This window comes from Lissotriton vulgaris, unplaced genomic scaffold (assembly GCF_964263255.1).
Source record: "Lissotriton vulgaris unplaced genomic scaffold, aLisVul1.2 SCAFFOLD_3102, whole genome shotgun sequence".
NCBI lineage: Eukaryota > Metazoa > Chordata > Amphibia > Caudata > Salamandridae > Lissotriton > Lissotriton vulgaris.
In genome coordinates this window covers 31,509-53,865 of record NW_028245668.1, presented here as the reverse complement: position 1 = coordinate 53,865, position 22,357 = coordinate 31,509, and the positions used below count along the sequence as shown (strand labels likewise).

Here is a 22,357-nt window from a genome sequence, read left to right as displayed (position 1 = left end):
ATGGCAGCACTGCACTTACAGTGCCCAGGTATGGCCCTGGGTATTGTAGGGGCACAGGGCTCATGCACCTGTGCCCACACCACTGGCATAGGGCACCCAGCTAGAGGGGTGACTGATGGATGCTAGGGCAGTGAGCTTGTGGGCATGGCACACAGGGATGTGTGCCATCTCGACTTTTTTCTGCACCTAGACGCTCAGCCTGCAAATGCAGTGTGGGTGTCAGGGTACAGGGCCCCTAAGGGTGGCACAATGAGTGCTGCAGCCTTTAGGGCTCTTTTCTGGTCACCATGCCCGGGGTACCTAGGGTACCATTTACTATGGGCTGGCAGGTGGCCAGAGATGCCAATTGGGTTTCAGTTTCAACACAGTTATAGGGAAGGAACACAGGCCCTGGGCACCTGGTTGGCAGCAGCCCAGGGCACACTCAGTCAAAGCACATCCGAAATTCAGCAAAAAGTGGGGGCATACCATGCAAGAAAGATGGCACTTTCTCACAAGGTCAAATTACAGTTTGTAAACTGCTACAGTCAGACCACACTGGTAGGCCTGCAGCCATATTTTATACTGTACTGTCACTTTAGTGGATGGCACAATAGGTGCTGCAGTCAGCTAAGACATTTAACTGACAGTGCACTTTGTCCCACCTACTAGGAACGTATATGTAAGTTAAATATGCTAATTTCGAGTATACCAATTTCATTATGTTGAAAGAAGGAGCACAGGCACATTGTCACCGGTTAGCAGGAGCACAGTACATAGTTCTACAGCCAGCAAATACAGTTAATGCAAAAATATGGTGAGACATCCTACAGGAGATGGTCATTTCCTACGTCACATTTCCCCAGTTGCTTGTTTGTGAGAATCCAGTCGGTCTTTTCTTAGGCCTCTGATTCTTTTGTTCCATTTCCTTTGTTTCTCTTGTGTTTGTGTTCAAATGTTCATTGTTATTACTAGAGTGTTCCAGTGAGTTCTGATTCTTAGTGCCTCATGCACAGGAATTCAGTTAGCACGCTTCTTTCATTTGAGTAGTAGGGTATCTTCCATGACTATGAGAATATCTGTCTTTTCCTTTGATATTTGTTGTTACAAACAAATCATTTCCCACAGAGCAGACAAATTAATGTAGCCTATAAATTTTGATATTTAGTCAACCGTTCTTCCATTTTATACTTTGCTGTTGCCTTTCCAGCTGTTCATTGGATGATAGGTGTAGTCTTTCTATTTTAGTCTGCTGCGCGTATTACCCAGTTTCTGGCTAGTATTCAGATTCCAGTCCACACCAACCTGCTCCAGTGCTTAGCTACTGTTGTGCCTTTCTTCCAGGTAATCCATTGTATTTGCTAAAGCTCTCTCAACTTCCCTTATCGCTACAAAGAGCCAGCCCTCCTTTCAGTTATTTAAGTACTTGTCTCAGCGGAGTTTCTGACCGCTTCAACTTTTGGGAACAAATGTTTATTCACATAACATACTATAGCCCACAATCATTTCTTTAATGTTTGGAAACTGAGCAACACGTATGAGGGTTTAAGGTTACAAAGACTATCTGATTAGTGCAACGGGCATTTTGAGTTCAAACATTGACAGTGATAAAGTACAATAAGACATAGCTATAAAATTAAAGCAGACTCCATTAAGTACTAGCAATAACATCTAAATAATCTGGTTTCAGTTTGTATTTAAATTTAGTTTAAGGGAAATATTGAAATTATCTTTGATTTGTTTAAACATTAGCATACGTGGTTCTTGTACGAGGAATACTGTATGTCATCTGTATAAATAAATTGTTTAAAATGTTAATTTAGCATTCCCTAGTAAAAACATGTCTATGGTAGGCAATACTGTGCTTAAAAGATAAAATGAAATAAAAATTAAAAACAAGGGTTTAAAATATAAAATTCATAAAAGTCTAAAGCTTGAACGGTCCCTATTAACAATGATGTATATTGTCATCGATTATGATGAACCCACATGCAGGCCTTTAGCCTAATTCGTCTTCATTTGTGTCTAAAATGTGATTTTGTTGAGTATTATCTTTTCATCATTTGACATTTTTAATAATTGTCTTTATTTTGATAATACTTTTTGGTGGAGTTAAGATTTATCATTCATGCTGTATTGACATTTTCCCATTTCAATCTGTTCAGTGTTTTTTTTTACCAGGAGTTTCTTTACTGGGTTAGTCTGTCACAGGTATTTTGTTCTTAAGTGACCGTCTCCTGTGAGGGTTGCCTAAGATAGCTATGATTTCTGGGTAGGTCCCTATTTTGAAGTAGCGAGCTGCTCATCTTTATGAAGATCATCTTCAACACTGACTACACTCTAAATCTGCCTAAAAAGCGTGAGCATGAAACATTGGCAGCAGGACACACTGCAAACTAGTCAGGCAGAGACGATCTTGCTGCTTGCTGATGGCATGACACACACATCTTCATTTCACCTACGAACAGAATCAGTGCTACAGCATGGCAATACTAGACAGCTGTCGGGTGAAAAGCACAAGCAGGAACATATCAGGATGCCTCCAGAGGCATCACTTTCATCCACACTGTACCATTCTTACTTAGAGATTATTGAATATTGTTGTCGAATTTTGTAATAATAGCCTTTTTTCACTTTGCATACCTCGGTCTGTGACTCTGGAATTCATGTGGCATTCAGAGTGTGTCAGCAGAGCACCACTAGGTAAAAAGTTGGGTGATGTGGGGGAGCGGGCTCCTACCCTGTAAAATCTTATTCATCTTACCACAGCTTTTCACATTTAATAGAAGTTCATTCAATTTATATATATTTATTCAATACCAGTGAAAATAATTGTGACCCAAATGAGTCTTATTTAGAGCAACTATACTTGTAAAAGCACTTCAATGAATGTATTACTACACTGCTTATATCAAATCCCAGTTTATTACATTAAAATATACTATTTATTGCCTCACAGATATTTATATACATTTACAAAGATACATACATAGAGGAGGTTTGGGTCAATCCTCTTTTGCCACAGGTCTGTACGAGTGTCATTTACCTCCTGTTTGTGATGGACTCGTCTACCTGTAGATTTTTTACCTTTGAGTATTCCCAGACTAGATCTGGAAAATGTCCTATAGTTATCCTGAGGTGTTATGGGATGTTTCACTCAGTCTCAGTATCTGGTAACACCTTGGACATGACATCACTGGAGCCATATAGCCCTACTCAGTTACATATTTTTCTTTGTCCTTCAGTGTTGATTCAGAGAAGCTCTCATTTGAATTCTTTCTACAAAAGGTAGGTTTCTGCAGTCCTAGGCTGGATGTCTTTAACCCTGCTAAGGACAGATATCCATTTTGGACCCTTATGAGGTCTGTTTGTAGTTCTTGGAGTGCATGCACGATTCAAAGTTGACCGATGGATTCTTATGGATTCAAAAGCAATTTAGGAGAGGGAATCGTTATATTATTGGTGTGAGAATGAATGTTGGGGTTTTCGGGGGCAAGATGGCCGCTGACAGTCTGTAGGTGGAGGACGTGCTCCCTACCGCTCCCTGTTCCTGGGTAGAGCAATGAGGTGACCGATCGGCAGAAACGTAAAACAACATCGGACTGCATTTACAGTGTGCATTGGCGGCAGTTGCGGCGGATTTTAAAAAGAGAAAGTATAGTAACGAGGAGAAAGCCGGCCGATGTGGTTGTTTACACAGGCATTGACGGAGGCACTAACCTTCCCGGCGGCGGATACAGTGCTGACCCGTGCATTGGATAATGCTCGTCAGCTGATGGTGAAGGCGGATTCCTGGAGGGAGCAGTTTTGGCAGTCACGGCGGCAGCGGCGTTTTCGGCAGCAGAGTTTGGCGGCAGCAGCGCTGTCAGTTGCTTGGCGTGTAATGGCGCCAAAGATTTCGAAGGCTTTGCAGGAGGAGAAAGCAGCATGGAGTGAGTCTGATGTGCCGGCAGCGAACCTTCGCGCAAAAAAACTGACACGGACCCAGGAGGAGGTTGGTGCTTCCGAACAAGGAAGGAGTGCTGCAAGAAGTAAGGAGGCTGGCAGCTTTGTGGGGGAGAAACCAAAGAAAAAAGAGAAAAGTAAAGGGGCTGTGATGACTAAAGGAAGTAAAGGAAAATTAACAGAACAAGGGAACTTGAGGCAGCCGTTAGTTTCAGAGGCTTTTTTCCCTGTTACTGTTACTAGCTCTGCGGCGCTTGATACTAATGTGGCCATAGCTCAGCCAGAAAGGGTACGTGATCCAGACCCTGTACCTGAATGTGACCCCGACCCTGACCACGGCGCCCCTATAAAAGGGGTAGACAGTACCTTGCTGATACCCTGTGCTTTGACAGAGGCAGAAAACATGACTATTTTGAATAAAAAAGCATATAAAAACACTGAATTGTCACAAGGAAGTCTACTTCAGGAGAGGGAAGAGAACTCTTTGGAGAAGGACATAAGAGGATGCGCAAAAGAGGGCGGTGTGATCACTGTTACTGATAAGGTTACTGGAAGTGCGAAAGATGACAGAGCCATATATAATGCTGAGGAGAGCGCTTTACCTCCCGGAGCAGACGCAGTCAATATATTGACTCTAACAGAGGCATTAACTGAGGCGATAAGGGAGGGGGAAAGTAGCCTCAACATTTATAATTTGAATGCTATCAACCTACCCGTAATAGGGAAAAGTAATCAAGAGGGTAGTAGAAGCACCCATTCGGATGGAGGGGGGGCTGGAAAAGGAGGCGGTAACGGAGATGGCGATGGTAATGACAATGGCAATGGTGATATTGATGTTAATAATATGAAGGATATGATTACCAGCGACCTTAAGGCATTGATAACCATAACTGGCTCTCCTAGTGATGAATGCTTTTTTTTTGTCAATGAGGGTGAAGAGGAAGGAGAGGAGGTGGGGGCGGTTGGGGGAGGCGAGTCGGATCCCTCTATTGTAGATTCGGGGAGCGACCAGACATTGTCAGGGCTAGAAACAGGGTCTACCACCACATCAGGTTCTATCCAAGATATAGCTTTAAAACGTAAATCAAAAGTCCTGACCAAAAAAAGGAGAAGAGCGAAAGGGTCAATAAGCCCAGCTGCTATTAGCGTTGCAAAAAGGTTAGACTGGGATTACGCAGCCACATCTCAGATGTACAAAGAGGGTACTGGTGGCCTAGATGAAACTACGGGCCCTTCACGGATGAATGAGGAGGGGGTTAGGCAAGGGCAATCTGAAATTCAGACCCAGATTCACACCCAGACTCATAATCAGTCACATTCCCGAGGCCAAGACTCACCTAAGGGGCTTGAAATGATTTTCTCAATGCTCAAACAAATCCAAACTGAGGCGAGGGTAGAGAGTCAGAGAGCCAGGCAGGAAAGTAAAAAAATACAAACCTCCCTTCGGGAAGTAAGTAAGGCATGTACAGAATTGGCAGGGAGACTCACGGAAGTTGAAGAAAGAACAGGGAATCTGGAAGATGAAATGAAAGGTTGGAAGGAATTTAGACAAGATCAGGAAAAAACTAACAGTGATGTGTTATGGAAGCTTGAAGATTTTGAGAACAGGCAGAGGAGGAATAATGTCAGACTCCTAGGTATTCCGGAAGGAAGAGAAGGAAAAGACATTAGAGCCTACACAATAGAGCTTCTTAAGGGGGCATTGCCAGATATAAAAGGCTGGGATTGGGAGTCAGAAATCCAACGTGCCCACAGATTCCCATTTGTACAAAGGAAGGGGGCTGGTTCAAGTAAACCCAGAGCAATTCTAATATATGTGGGTAATTATCTGTTGAGAGAAGAGATAATGGCGAAAGCAAGGCCACAGACAAAATGTAGATATCAGGAGGTAGAATTTTTCGCTAGACCAGACTTCTGCCACACGACGGTAGAGCGTAGGTGGAGATTGCGGGAACTAATAACTCCGTTCCAGAGAATTGGCTGTGAGGCATACCTACTCTACCCTAGCAGATTGAAGGTGGTAAGAGACGGCCAATTTAAAATTTTCCATTCGGAAATTAGGGCAGCTGAATTTTTGGAATGGCTGAAAGAAAAGAATTCGCATACTCATTCACAATCCCAAGCACACGCCGATAGCGAACTGGTGGTAGATCTACCGGCAAAAAGATAGTAGGATCTAGGGTATAGTTTTGAGAAGCAGAAGCAGGAATAGAGCAGTTTAGCATTCTGATGTACATAATTTGTAGAAAGATGTAGAAAGATAGTAATAAACTGCACATTTTTTTTTTTCTGCCAATGGACAGTAGACAACAGGTGCGGGGGGGCAGGGGGGCACGGGATCCAAGCAGACACAGCTGTCACACATAGGTCCTTTGGACCTATTTGCCTGTAGGGGGGGTGGGTCAGCCGGGGTGGGGTTTAGGGGTGGGGGGCACAGGGGGGGCAAGGAACACAGAGGAATTTGGAAATATAGTAAACAAGAGACACTATGGAATAAGAAGATTAATAAAATGGAAGAAATATATGTGAGGTATAAAGCCGTGGCAATAAAGTGTGTTAAGTTTTTTTTGTTTAAAGTGATTAAATTTATGGCTATATTTGTTAAAAACCCAGGATGAGTACTCGTATCATGACATGGAATGTATGTGGTCTTAATGACAGGGTAAAAAGGCAGAAGGCGGCAGCCTTGATCAAGCAATTAAGATTGGATTTTTTAATATTGCAGGAAACCCATATACAGGTATCTGAAATTAGGCTTTTAGATCAGTTAGGGCTGACGGTTATAGCACACTCTAGGCAGGGCACTAGGAATAGGGGGGTTGCTGTGATGGCAAAACAAAGAAATATATGCACTAGAAAAAAATGGGAGGATGTATGGGGTAGATGGGCTCTAGTAGAGTGTATGGTTGGAGAAACTTGGGTCACTCTGGGGTCTATCTACGGGTCTACAGGGGATGATCCGGAGATTTTTGAAGAAATTGACATAGAGTTGGCAACCTGGGCACCTTTTATACTGATAGGGGGTGATTTTAACATTAATGGAGCAGGAGGCTTGGGGTTGGGGTTAGGACCTCCAGTTAAATACAAAGGGAGGAAGAGAAGAGTTTTTAAAGTAGTTTATAACCTAGCTAGGAATAATGGATTATTAGATGTATGGGATACTCTTAACCCGGGACAAGATGGTTACACATACTATTCATCGCCTCATAGGATAAGCGTTAGATTTGATTATTTTTTAATTAGTACCCAACGCATGGAGGGGGCAGAGATTGAAAGAATACCAAGGCTCTTTTCGGATCATAACCCTCTTATCGTCACCTTGAAAGGCATGAAAGCGGTAAGGAAGGCTTTCGAGTGGACATTTGAAAGGGCATTGCTCGTGGAGGATGCATACATCCAGCATATGAAGAAATGGATAGTTGAGTTCTTGAATATAAATAGACAAACAGCATCGGCTGGGATAGTGTGGGATTGTTTTAAGGCCGGAGTAAGGGGTGAGACTATCAGCTTTGGGGCTAGAAAAAGGAAAGAGGAAAAAGAAAGATCTGAGCGGATACAGAGGGAACTGTTGTTGGCAGAGGAGGAATTAACCAATAGGACAGAACAAACTGATAATGGAGACCCAGTAGACCTCTCATATATGAAACTTGTAAAATTAAGAACGGCAGCAGAAGAGCACATAGCAGAAAGGGCTGCGAAACAATATACAGTGAATAGAGAGAACTGCTATGAGTTGAATGAAAGGGTCGGCAAAATGCTAGCAGCTAGAACCAGACAGAAGGCATCTCTCGGTGAGATAAAAGCAATAAAAGATATCTCAGGGAGGATGGTAACTAATGTACAAGAAATAAGGGAAGTCTTCAGAAGTTTTTATACGAAGCTTTACTCTGAGAGTCAAATAAAAGATCATGAAGATATAATGGAGTATCTGAATGACTATGAGGGGGGACAGCTGGATGAAACAGAGAAACAGAGGATAGACACTTTGTTAGAACTAGAGGAAGTAAAAGCAGCTATGAAGAGTTTACCATCAGGGAAGGCTGCTGGCCCAGATAAAATCCCGTTAGAATTTTATAAGGTTTTCTGGGAGGAGTTGGCAGGAGATATGCTGTATACTTTTAAACAGGCACAGAAGGGATGCTCAATACCAAATACCTGGTCTGAGGCTGAAATAGTGGTTATTCTCAAAAAAGGAAAAATACCGATTGACCCAGGGTCATACAGACCAATTACCCTTATGAATACAGATACAAAGATTTATTCAAAGGTATTGGCAATTAGATTTGCCAGTGTAATAACACCGTTAGTTACTATTACTCAGCACGGTTTTATTCCAGGGCGTGGGACCACGCATCATGTAAGGAAATTAATTACCCTTATGGACATGACGGAGGCTAATGGGGATCCATTTGCGGTATTATTACTGGATGCTGAAAAAGCTTTCGACCGTGTGTCATGGGTATACCTATGGAGCGTTCTGGAAAAAGTGGGATTTGGCAGCGGCTTTTTGACAGCGATAAAGACACTATATAGAGACCCGAGCGCTGCAATTAGAATCAATGCGGGGTTAACAGACAAAGTAAAAATTGAGAGGGGCACAAGGCAGGGGTGTCCATGCTCCCCGTTGTTGTTTGCTATATATTTAGATCCGCTAATTAGAAAATTAGAGTTAAATGGACATATCCCCCCAATTGTCACACTCAGGGGGGAGTGTAAGATCCTGGCGTACGCTGATGATGTGGCGGTTATAACATCTTCACCCACAGAGGCTATAAGACATGTGGAAGAAGAGGCAAAAGAATTTGGGAAAGTGTCTGGGTATTCCTTGAACACTGGAAAAACACAAATTATAAAAAACAACAAGGCTCTATGTCAGGATTCTAGGGTGGCACTGACAGGAACATATTTGGGAATAACTATAACCTCAGCTCTAGAAAAAGTAGTAGAACTAAATATTGATCCTATCATACAGAAAGTAGGGGGCGAGCTGGATAGATTGAACAATCTCCATCTTACTTTGGTTGGAAGAGTAAACATTATAAAAATGCTAATTATGCCAAAATTTCTATACCTTTTTCGAACAATCCCCCTATGGTTTGATAATGTCTGGTTTAAAAAGATTGAGAACATGATTAACAAGTTTATATGGTCCAAAGGCAAGACTAGAAGGGCGGCGAGATTCCTGGCACTTCCACGTGAAAGAGGAGGTTGGGCACTACCAGATATCAAGCTTTATTATTGGGCTGCTGCTCTACAGTATATGATAGGATTAATAGGTGGAGCCGAAGCAGAAGGAGAGGATCATCTGGGGTCATTAGCAATATATGGTATTTTGATGGGTGAAGAAACCAAGAATATTTTTTTGAAAAATTTTGACATGGCATATTTTAAAAGAACACGCTTTAAGACTATGTTTGGAGCTCATAAGTTATGGAAGGCGTTTATGAAAAAATTTGGTTTGGGTAAATTCAATAGGTATACGAGGATATACGATAATATGGCATTTCCGCGAGATATATTTTCTGATTCAATATATAGAGAGTGGTTTCGAAATGGAGTAATAAAAATGGGGGACATTATGGGGACACAAGGGATGAAACAATTTGGAACAATACAGAAAAAATTTAATTTGCCAAGAAGTCATTTTTTTAAATATTTACAAGTAAGAAGTTTCCTACAAAATAAAAGAGGGGGGACGAGAGGATTTGAAAAAAACAATATACTAGAAATAATAGAGAGTGGAGTAGATTGCACTATTAAAAGGTTCTACGCAGAGTTAAACGAGCATAGATCAGATGATATGGCCAAATGGGGGGAAAGTTGGTCAGCGAAGTTGGGTATAGAACATGAATGTTTTAAAGAATCATTAGACTTAGGGATAAATATTTTGTGTTCTGCATCACTACAGGCACAGCAATACAAGACCTTGTACTGGCTTTACTATACCCCGGCTAAATTAGCACAATGGGGAGCGACAACTGGTATACATTGTCCCAGGTGTACGAGTGCAAACGCGGATGCCATTCATATGTTTGCAACATGTCCAAACTTAGTCATATTACTTAAGGAAATTGAAATGTTCTTACAAAGGGCATTAAAATTAGTTGCTAATTTAACACCTGCGATTATATTACTAGGGACAGATGGTAGTAATGAAGATGAAGCAGGGAAATATTGTATCTTCATCGCTATGGCAGTGTATAGACTATGTATAGCATCTGCATGGTTAGATCAAACGGTACCATCATTTCAGCAATGGCTAGCCAGGCTGATGAGTATACATAATTTAGAACGAGCAATCTACTCAAGAAGGGGGAAAAATTCGAGGAAACTTGGCTTGAAAATATGGGAGGCCATAACGAAATGGAAGGAAGAAGGATGATGTATATAGAAAATGTATATAAACTGCATTTGTATATAAATTGTATATAAATTGTATATAATCGATACTATCTAGTGTATACTTAATGCATAAAAGGATATCAAAATCAATATATAAATTTTAGGATATTGAGTTAATCTTAATCGTGACTGATGTTATATTTTGTTTTGAAGAATAAGTTCTACCTTACTCTATGTCTGTTATATGGAGATGTATTGTATGAATATTCCTGGGTTATGTTGTATTGTTTACTTGTTCCACGCCCCCTCTGTGTTCCAGAGGGTGGTAAATATATAAAAATCCTTCAATAAAAAGAATTTAAAAAAAAAGAGAATGAATGTTGAACTCTATGTTGTTCGCGCTCTCTGTCTTGTTCAGAATCCAGGTCCTGTCCTTCCTTGAAATCAGTGGAGAAGAGGAAGCATAAGAAGCATAAGAAGCGACCCAGGCAAGATGATTCTGTGCAGTTCCCAATCCAGGGTTAGGTCTTCATGCCTGTCATCTCCTCAATGGACAGAGATTTTCCCTGAGTCAGAATTGGTCCATGTCACCCCTGTGGCAGAGCCAACTTTGGTCCTGGTGCCCGCTCCAATGCTGCACCTCTCTCCGGTGTACCTTGAGTTTCAAGTTCTGACCCGGGCAAGATCATGGCATTCACACAGGCCATATTGGCACTTTTTCTTGGTGCACTGGTTCCCTCTGGCATTGGGCCTCTAAGATACCATGAGCAGGTCCTTCCCTGTCACCAGTCAACCTCAGATGTCCTCCTCCTACCAGCCCCACTGGACCTGCACAAGCACCCTAAGCTCAGTCTATAGCCATTCAATGACGCCGTCTTAGGCATCAGAACCCTTGCGAAAACCAAGGCAATTCTCATGTGCTCAGGATTTCCAGAACAATTCAATGGTATATAATATTGCTTGATGGTTCCTTCAAATGAATATTTAGGAAGTTGAATGGCTCGCAGCTTTCAAGCTAAGTACAATCTTGAATATCGATAAATAAATAGCCTTACGGATTTCATATTTGTTGTAAACATTACAAAATAATGGTGAAAGAAAGCAAGGAAATACATAGCAATATTTTATTTCTCCCAGTTTGGACCTTACCTTGGGTTGCTCCTTTCTATTTCAGACAATGCGATGCTCAAGCAGGCACAGATCAGGGGCAGAACCTTAAAGGACATCATTTTTCTTTTCGTTCTGCTGTTCAGATTGCGTCACAAGGGTAAGCTGAAGACCTACATGAAGTAGAAGAATCAAGTGTAGGTCATTACAGGCAGCAAGTTCACCATAACGTGTCCCTGCCAGGCTAGCTGTTCATTAGAGTAGCTGTTTGGTTCAGCATAACTTGTCCCTGCCAGATTAGCTGTTTATTAGAGTAACTATTTGTAGTGTTCAAAGATAAGCTGGTGATGTCACCGGAGTGTACGACTCTGCCACTGACGCTGCCACAGTCACACTAGCCTCACAGAGGTAATTTCCAGTAGACAAATCTCTAAACGTTCTGTGGTTATCATTTTATTTCGGTCTTTGTTAATCTGTTACTATTTTGAAGTTTGTCAGTGTAATCCACCACAAGAGTAAAGTGTACTGTACATATTTTACCAAGATATCAAAGTGTATAGCAACAACAAATACATATGAATAGGAATTACTAACTACAAAAGTAATTCAAGAATACTGGAGAATCCATAGAATACTAATCAGTGTTAAAGTTGCTCAGGGATCACTCTGATTTGTTTAAATAAAATATTTTACAATAGTGTGGCAGTGTTGAGCTGAATCAACATGGTCTGATTAGGCCCCCCTTCCACACTCAGGAAGCCAACACTGACTCACTTGGAGTACAGAACCCGTTTACCAGTGGGTACCTAACTGTGCTCTGAGATTGTGCAAACCTACACCAATGCTCTTCACTGATTAAATGCATGATGGTGTGTCAGAACCCCTTTCAGACAGCCACGGATCAAGCAGGAGTTACTGGGCCCAGCTATGGATGCTGAGGCCTTCAAATTCTGATGTCCCTGGGCCCACCCTACAATGGATCCTGAGCAATTGGGCCACATACTCATTCAGCACTTGACTCTCAGTAGTAGCGGGGGTCGAGCAGTTTACGTTTTTTTCAGGAGGAGAGGTAGATACAGGGGGGTGAACACAGGCGCACAACTCTAAATACACGAAGCAGCAATAAATAATTGTGCAGTCAAATACTTTTATAAAAACAGAAGTGTTTATTTTACAGCTGTGAGCAGAAAGGGAAACATGACATTCACAGACAATTTCCACAGTCAGGTAGGTATTTCACTATAGGCAACTTTCAGTTGAACTCTTATTAGTCAGAGTCTCGGGAGTCTGACTCGGTTTAAAAGTCAAAAGTGTTCAAGTGCTGAAGCACTATGTGGCAAGCAAGTTTCCCTGGGGCAGACTACCTCAAAATCAGTGTTATGTGCTCCTGCGGCATCGGAGCGACTGGAGTCCCTAAGCTCACTTCCCCTGGGGCGCTGGAGCTGCAGCTGCAGCTGCCGTCGCTGGTAAGTTCTTTAATCATGGCCCAGGCGGGCTGCCTTCAGTGGACCTCCGATTCCTCACACACGGTTGTGCAGTCACAGTGACTGGAGTTTCTTCATGACTCCTCAAAGCTGGTTAAGTTTTTTGGTCCTTCCCACGGTGGGTGGGGGTGGTAGTGTCAAAGTCCTTACTCTGATCCTCTGTCAATGTGCAGGCCCATAGGAGTTACCACAGCAGTCTCTTTCCTCTAGTGATGAACCCGACCAGGTTACACTTTTTGCTTGGTCCCAGTGACCCCGCTGACATACGGGGTCACCGTCTCATGCATGCGACCTGTTCGGCACAGCAGGTTTCTTTACAGCAGCCTCTCCTGGCATATGGGTTTGCCGGCTCACCACTGCACAAGGGTTATAGCTTACTCAGAGCTGCATCTCTTCATATAAGTCGAACCTGGCATACAAGGTTGCCTGCTTTGTACATGGGCTACAGCCCACTCGGTACAGCACTCTCCTCACACCTCGCTGAAGAAATGCATCCGACAGGATTCCCTTACTGGACCTTGCTGTCTTCAAAGCTCTTCTTTTCCTCACAGGGCAGACTGTTCTTGGCAAGCAGGCAGGCGAGGGTGCTCCAGGCTCCAGGGCAGGTGCTCTTAATGTCCCCTCACTCAGCTGGGAGACTAGCAAGCCTTAACCCCCAGTCCTGGTCACCGGCAGATGTCCTGCAGAGCTTCTTCTCGGACAGCCTGACTGGCTGCGGGACAGTTTTGGGGATCTTAAGCTCCCCTTCTTATAGTCCATTTCCAGACACCAAATGTAATTTAGAGTCTGAGTCTTTGAAGCTAATTTTGGGGGTCTGCTTCAATTTGAAGTGCTCATTCCTTTGACCTCTCTTCATCTAGAAAGCAGCCTGTCACAGCGGGAGCGACCCCAAATCTGATAGCACCACAACACAGGGCATGGGAGTTGCTAGGAGTTCACGGGTTAACCCAGGACCTCAGCCCTATTCTTTATGATTCTCTTATAAGCTTCATCCCCTTCCCAAGATGCACCCTGGCTCCTTCCTTGTGACCTCTGTCTGAACCAAGAGCAGCCTTTGAAGTGTACTGGGGAACATGGCTATCCATCTCTCTTGTATGTTCTACCCAGTTTACAGGTATGCAGCAATACACTAATCTGTCTGGAGGGATTCCTTTACCTCTTCTCCTCATGTTTCACCATGCAGCCCTGGGTTTCCCAAACTGGAACCTGGAGTTGGCCATGTACTGAGGCACTCATAGGCACACATACACCTACACCCAGCACATGCATATAACATACTTGCCTACACAGGACTACAACTTTCATGTATTGTACCACTCACAGGTGTACTCACATTCAGCACACGCATAAAACATGATTGCACTGCACAGTACTTATTATCCCTGTAGTGTACCATCCACAGGCACACATACTCCAGCACGTGCATACAACATGCACACACTGCACAGCGCTACATATTTCATATACTGTGCCACTCCTCAGCACGCATACTCCAAGCAAATGCGTATAATATACATACATGGCACAGTACTGCATTACCCCTGTATTGTACTATTCACAGGCACACATACGCCCACTAGATGTACACCACACTGACGTAGGGGAAGGGTGAGTTTAACACACAACAGTGGAACTTTAAGTGAGTGAGCCTGTAAGCCTCACTCCACTGACACGGGTAAAAAGGACCTGTTCACTCTTACTGAAAGCTACGACAATATGCTGCCACCACTGGACTCATGCTACTTAACTCCTGCTTAAATCACGGCAAAGGCAGTAAGCTCTCACCAAAATTAAGGTAGCTCTTTGAGCGTCCTTTCCGGTCCAACAAGACCTCAATCCACAAGACAGGCCTATGTCATTGCACACAGGCATGATCTGTGCTTGACTATGGCAACAAAGATCAGCATCAGGGATCCAGACATAAGTACAGTTGGGGCACTCAGGGCAGGGGTGCACATCCATTACCACTGGAGGACTTGTACGTCCCAACATGTGGCATCCAGTCAGTCAGTCAGTCAGTTAGTCTTTATTCGATAATTCCAATCATAAAAGACACAGTACAACATAAAATTGTCATCTAAAATAAGAAATACCGCCCTAAGAGCAAACAATACATCCAGTCTTCTATGGCACTAATACAGACCCCCAGCTTGTGAAAGTCAGCCAGCCATGGGACCTATGACACAATTGGGTATCATGCCATACCAATGGATAAAGATGCCTTAGGCCTGCGTCATATACACCAGGCTCCATGAAAGGTGAAACGGCATGGGACCAACATGACAACAGAAGAGGGTCTGATATGCGTTGCCTACCTGAAAAAAAGAATTTCCGGAAAAACAAGCGGATCCAAGTTCACGAAATTACCTGAAACATTGTGATGCAGCTTGGTCATGAGCCCACTGAGAAATAATTTAGTGCAATTCAGCAGACAAAAGTTAGATCAGGAAGGTGCAAATCTAACTGGCATGCTATAAGTAAATTCAAAAACGTTTGGATATTTTTCAGGCATGCCAATATAGTTCTGAATCTTTTCTGAAACCTAAACATTGATTTTGTTTTTTGGAGCCATAGAAATGGAAAGAAGAGGGTTAGCACCTAGGCAATTATTGATAATGGGGAACAACTCTATACGTCTGTTAAAGAGGACAGATATTCAACTAATTAAAAAAGAGCATTAGCAGTTTTAATGAACTTCTTATAAGTATTGTATAAGGAGATAAATTTGGTCAGAATCACAGTCACATGGCAAGGCATTTTGTCCCATAATTTCTCATCCAGCTTGTAGGGCTTCAGTGTAGGTATAAAACAATTATGGGCGATCCAGTCATAATTATATCATTGCACAATGTTCTGTTAGTAACAAGCCAGAAATTCAGGTTTGGCTGATGCAGACTGCAATGAATTGCATCTTGCTAGTAGAGAGTTTATAATTGATCAGGGTTCATCTTACCAATTTATTGATTTTGTGTTTTGGATTTAGGATGCAAGTTCACAAAAAAGAGATACTAAAGACAGCTTGTAAAAGGAAATAAAAACTAAACCGTCCATCTAACCTTCTCTGCTTTACCTAATTATTTTACATTTCATAACCCACCGATTGGCTAGGGTGAGCCACCGGCTATTGCACAAGAGTTTACCTTGGATTTACTTTTCCAGGAACGCAATGTGATTCATATTAAAATTGTCCAGTACAGTATTTAAAATGTAGAAAGCGGAGTTTGAAAAGGGATTGCCTTTACATAAGTGGAAGTAGTATGTTCAGAAATGTGTAGTGTTACCACAGGCAATGGATATTTCACATTAGGGGGGGAATCAGAAGTCAGGTAACATACATCTCTGTTATGGCCTTCAGAGTTTTGGGCCCTTGTTGTAGAAGACACTGCCACTGTACCCGCACTGTAATTGCACTGAAAAGCAAACATTGGCAAAGCCAATAGGCCTTGCCCATGCCAGATTTATTGGCTTTGCCAGTGTTTTTAGCCATGGTGTACATGGTTGAAAGTAAGAAAAAAAAGTGCTATGGCGTGGCCAGCGTTGGCCGCGTTATAGCACTTTCTTTTTAACCTTCAGCCATGCTACACAGCAGCTACGCTGCTATGCAACATGGCCAAAAAAATTTGACAAACTGAGTAGATCTTGCGTGGTAAAGAACTGTTGGCTTTGCCAGTGCTTGTTAAATTTTGTGCCCATCCCTCTTTTCGGTTACAGTCCATCTCTGGTGATGACTTGTATCAGCAGCTCCGAACTTCATCAAGCACTCCTTATACATTGTAGAACGAGTAATTGTCATCGTTTTGCGTCTGACACATTACTATACTCAATAAGAACGCCAATATGCTTTCATTTAGTCACCTCCAAATGTTATGAGAAAAGTAATTGTAACTTTGCATAAACACGTGAACGCACTCATCCAGACTTCCAGGCATTTGATTTGTCAGCGAGATTATGCAGTACCCAAAGGAACATACTACTGTGTGCTGATATAACGGATTTAAAAGAAAACTTTTATGAGCAAATTGCCATCAGCTCCCAGCAGCCGTCGCTAGAGATGGGAACGTGGGTTTCCCAGGAGGCACGGAAGTGTATGCAAGGAAACCAGTTGCAGCCTTAGAAATTTCACATGAAGTGAGCAAGCAGGAGCCTTTTGTCAATCTAAGCAGGGCACAAGTCCTAAAAAAGAAGTGGGGGGACTTGCCTAGTTAATCAGTATGTAAGTGGCATCGCAGCGCGTGGCATCGCAGCGTGTGACATCACGGCACGTGACATCGCATCACGTGACATCACATGAACTGGCATCACAAGAAGTGATATCAGATCTTAAGCCCTTACATATACGTTTAGCAGGTGTATCATGAGTACATTTGAGCACATTTCAAGTATACTTGCAAACCCTCCTGATTGAGGCAGAAGATTCACACTTTTGTACACTACACACTAAAACAATGTTACCTTTTGTTAGAGTTAAGCCTTCCATAGCCATAGTGCTTTAAAAGAAATAGTGATATTTAAATTATTACAACGCCTCCTCAAGGGTGGTAAGCGTATATACATGCTATTTATTTTGTTTATGGAGATGGCGTTTTAATGAAATGTGCAAAATTATAATTGCGCGTGCCCTGAGTTATGTCGGACCGCAATGAAGCGCAGCCTGTGGGACAGGCAGCCGTGAGCGCTCGGGTGCAGTGTACTTGGTAACGCATTTGCATTTGCTTATGACCCAAAGCGCTAACCTTCTGCAGAGTAGCTCTCTGTGGCCGTGGCTGTGCTTAAATTACTGCCGTCATTATAGACTCTATTGGTGGTACATGCGACATCGGATGGATCCTGTGTTTATCGTCCCTGCTGCTCTTTCGGGTATAAAACGAGCACTGGTCTGGCTTTACCGTGCGAATGTCGGTTTGGACAGATGTACACAGACTATTGTGGAGTCTCTGTTTGCAACTTACTTCGTTCTGTGCCCCGTACCTCTGTGCTCTTTGTTTTAATCATTTCCCAAGTTTGCAGTGCTGCACATGTATTTGAAAACGTTGAGAAATCCACACCTATTCGCTTTACCAGTGCTTGTTGCCTGTGCTTGCGCATGTTCTGTCAGGGATTCCTGGAGTGCTTTAGTTCCCCATCTAAGAATGAAGTAAGCAACGCGAGGTGTTAACATGGAAAAGATGCTGCTCAGAGTGACGTGCCATTCCATCCTCCAATCCCAGCGTGGTGCTTCTTTCTGTCAGTACAGCCCGGAATCACCACCTCCGAAGCGCTAATACCTCCTGCGTGTAAAAGCAGCACCACTGGAACTAGAGTGACATACGCAGAAGCGAGGATGAATACAACCGGACTTCAACAATAAGAAGCATAGACAAAGCCAGTAGGCCTCACTATTTTAAGAATGTCCACCATTTATAGAAAACGTTACTAACATTCTGCCAATACAGGCATTTCATTGTTTTTGTGAGTGCTAGAGTGCTTGGTTGCCTCATTAAAATAGGTTTGCTTTATTAAGCGAATTTGTACTATGCACCTCTATTTATATTAGAAAAGTGTGTTTCCTACTTGGTGTGCTTCAGTAGTGATGGGTGTGAGTGTTGCCGGTAGTGTTATTACTAATCTGTGTGGAGTGTGAAGGTAATGTGTGACTGCTAATGTGTAAAAGTACTCCGGGTAGCGTGTGGATGCTAGCCGATGAGGGGAGTGAATATGCTTCCAGTTGTGTGTGACTGCTAGTCTGTGGTGGATGGGGGGGCTTTTAGTTGCATGTGACTACAACATTCGGAGGGTTGTTAGCCCTGCTGGTAGTGTGTTGTGCTAGTCTGTGAGGGGCGTGACTGCTACTCTCGGAGGGCTGTTAGCGCTGCTGGTAGTGTGTGGTGCTAGTCTGTGAGGGGTGTGAGTGCTTGTGATAGTGTGACTGCTACTCTCGGAGGGCTGTTAGCGCTGCTGGTAGTGTGTGGTGCTAGTCTGTGAGGGGTGTGAGTGCTTGTGATAGTGTGACTGCTACTCTCGGAGGGCTGTTAGCGCTGCTGGTAGTGTGTGGTGCTAGTCTGTGAGGGGTGTGAGTGCTTGTGATAGTGTGACTGCTACTCTCGGAGGGTGGTTTGCGCTGCTGGTAGTGTGTGGTGCTAGTCTGTGAGGGGTGTGAGTGCTTGTGATAGTGTGACTGCTACTCTCGGAGGGCTGTTAGCGCTGCTGGTAGTGTGTGGTGCTAGTCTGTGAGGGGTGTGAGTGCTTGTGATAGTGTGACTGCTACTCTCGGAGGGTGGTTTGCGCTTCTGGTAGTGTGTGGTGCTAGTCTGTGAGGGGTGTGAGTGCTTGTGATAGTGTGACTGCTACTCTCGGAGGGTTAGCGCTGCTGGTACTGTGTGGTGCTAGTCTGTGAGGGGTGTGAGTGCTACTCTCTGAGGGTTATTAGCGCTGCTGGTAGTGTTTGGTGCTAGTCTGTGAGGGGTGTGACTGCTACTCTCGGAGGGTTGTTAGCGCTGCTGGTAGTGTGTGGTGCTTGTCTGTGAGTGCTTGTGATATTGTGACTGCTACTCTGTTAGACTTTTAGTAGAGTAGGGTTGCTGGTCTTTGAGAGGTGGGAAAGTGCTATTGGTAGAGTAGAGAGAGTGCAGATTAGAGAGAGTGCAGAGTAGAGAGAGTGCAGAGTAGAGAGAGTGCAGAGTAGAGAGAGTGCAGAGTAGAGAGAGTGCAGAGTAGAGAGAGTGCAGAGTGACTAGGGAGTGCTAGGGACTGCAGAGTGACTAGGGAGTGCTAGGGACTGCAGAGTGACTAGGGAGTGCTAGGGACTGCAGAGTGACTAGGGAGTGCTAGGGAGTGCAGAGTGACTAGGGAGTGCTAGGGAGTGCAGAGTGACTAGGGAGTGCAGAGTGACTGCAAAGTGACTGCTAGAGATTAAGCTAATGGCAATGTAAATGACAATGCCATTTATTTATCTGTTTTCAAAACCAACACATAAAAACAAATTTTGTCATTTACAATGCCAATAGCTCTAACCTTTCCAAAGGCGAAACCATTGCATTGTAAATGCTTGTTATAGAATGAAGAGAGTACTGGTACTCGTGGGAACCTGACTAACCCAGGCAGCGCTCCCTTCATCCCTCAACTGATACAACGGCAGCAAAGCATGGAATTAATCGCAGGAGCTCTTGTCACCAGGACTATTGTGGAAGTCATCAGAGCAGGGGTGTGTCTGTAGAATGATTAGCTTATCCATTGATCTTTCACAGTGGGGCTGAGAGGGGTATGTAAAATGTAATGGGTGGTGGTGGGACTCACTGTTCAGGACACTTGCTAATGCTTTCACCATCGCCACGCATCTGAATTGCCTTCTTGCATGTGTAAATAAGAAGGGATCTTGTTACCAAACTTAATGATCCCTATTTTATCGCTCTCTGACATACTGTAAATCCAATGAAAATGCGGAGATTGGCACCTGGTTCCTCTGTACAGACGTTGTCATCTCTGACCATAAAGCCCCGTCTGTCAGTTTGCATATGTTCCTGAAGAGGCTCGTGTACTGGACAGATGGCTCAGTGGGACAAATTGTGACTTTTCTTTTTGTGACCAGTGTCCTTCTTTGTGGACCAATATATGAATGGGTCTGTTTGTAAATAGAAACTTGTAGAGGGTCGCAAACTGACCTGCTAATTGACTATTAATTAGGCAGGTCGCAATTCCGACCCATTGATATATGATAAAGTCACAAGGATTGTGGCCTATACGGGTCTGAATCTATGTAACTGCTTGCAAGAAATCAATACTTTTTTAAGCATTTTTTTTTAAGTTTCAATGTTTGTAAAAATTCCCTTGGACCACCTCCTCATCCCACTGAAGCTTATACCTCAATTTGCAAGGGGAAAGGATGCAAAGGGAACACTTTGCCTTTAGAGAATGAGTTACCACCCCAACTTGAGAGATGATAACTTACCAATGGTTTACAACCGGAATTCCGGTCACAAACTATTGATGTGTTGGGATCTGAATAACAATTTGGTTGGGACACGCACGACATGCCCCTTCCAAATTGTGATTTGGTATGCATTTGTAAACCCAGTTTAGAAGCTGACAAATCTATACGGACTCCTCAGATCGGTTCAGTGCATTCAAAATAACTTTTTTGTGGTCTCAAACAGTCCGAGGTTGAGGATCGTAGCGTTTGTGACCTGGCCCTAAATTTCATGTTAATGACTAGTCTTGGAAACCCGGTATTTACTGCTGCAAATCTAGAGAATGTGCTACTAGTAATAATTATGTACTTGAGGAAACTAAGGACAAAGTGCAGAAAAATATCGAATCATTCTCTTGGGAAATAATTTATCTAGCTGATATTTAGGAGGTCTTGTGCTATTCGAATTGTGCTTCCATGGAAACTCACGAGAGTTCGAGGTGGTATATAATTTGAATAGTAAAATAACTACGGTTTTGCACCTACCACCTTAGCAGAACTGACTAAAAAATAGCTTCCTTTGGAAATTGACAAAATCAGATGGTATTGCCCAACTCAAGAGTTCTCATTGCATTAGGGGCCTGATCTAGAGTTTGACGGATGGGTTACTCTGTCACAAAAGTGAAGCATGGCCCTTGTAATCAGGTAGACGGCTAGCCGCCAAGTTTAATACTAAGTACCAGTCTGCCAACTCTAAATCAGGCTCTTAGTCTTGACAGTTCAAAAACGGAATTGGCCTGGATGAGATCTGAGCCAGCGAAATATAGGTTTCACATATATATTTTTACAGCTGGTACATTACCCCACTGGACTATTGTACAGGCTGTAACGCCCCGATTCTCTCCTGGAGTGACATGATTTTCTGGTATGGTCATTGATCAGTAGTTTCTATAAAAAATACCTAGTCATCATTGCTTAAACATAGCTTTTAGGTTTTGTTATGTATTTTTGTGAAAGATCACTCAAAAACAAATGTTTTCATTCATAATATGAGATTATAATAGCAGAGATTTTATTTGGCCTTACCTTGTAGACTGGGCCAGGTAAGTCCGAGAGAATCAGGTAGGCTCCTGGAAACAATGGTGCTCAAGGGATGGTCTTTTATACTCTTTCGGGCTTTCTTTATCAGCAGGACACGATACAAATTGTCATGTCCAAACCGTTCACAATAATTATTAGCGGCGTCATTAGCCATTAACCCACCAAGCTGTGGGAGGCATATCCCTGTGTGCACATGAAGGGTAATTGACCTTTCTGTATCACACATTTACCATCTGATAAGAGTCGGAAGTAAATTGTGGTCAGATGCAAACGACCTGTCACAGTAGAATTCATTAATTTCTGTAGTTAAGTGGATATTATCAGGAGTGGCCTGGACATTGGGCCTTCTGATTTTAAAAATGGTGCGCTATTCCATATGGCTATATTTTTCTGCTCATTGAAATGCCGTTTAATTTGGTGAGCTACTTTCAGAATACATTAGACACTGATTTATTGGTTTATAGATGAGAAATGTTCCTTTACACTGGTTTACCAACTTCCACCCCATTACCCTATG

The 22,357-nt window shown here is 43.0% G+C and overlaps 1 protein-coding gene across 1 annotated transcript in view; it reads right to left on the bottom strand.

Annotated features, from left to right (window-relative positions):
- Positions 1 to 21,871, bottom strand: part of LOC147666319 (gastric inhibitory polypeptide-like) — a 96,547-nt gene extending 74,676 nt beyond the window's left edge. Inside the window, exons 1-2 of the mRNA XM_086949138.1 lie at positions 21,826 to 21,871; positions 11,416 to 11,546 (exon numbers count right to left, since the gene is read on the bottom strand). Coding sequence (XP_086805264.1) covers positions 11,416 to 11,495 — 80 coding nt within the window. The 5' untranslated portion in view covers positions 11,496 to 11,546; positions 21,826 to 21,871. The remainder of the gene's footprint in view (positions 1 to 11,415; positions 11,547 to 21,825) is intronic.
- Positions 21,872 to 22,357: the final 486 nt, after the last annotated feature.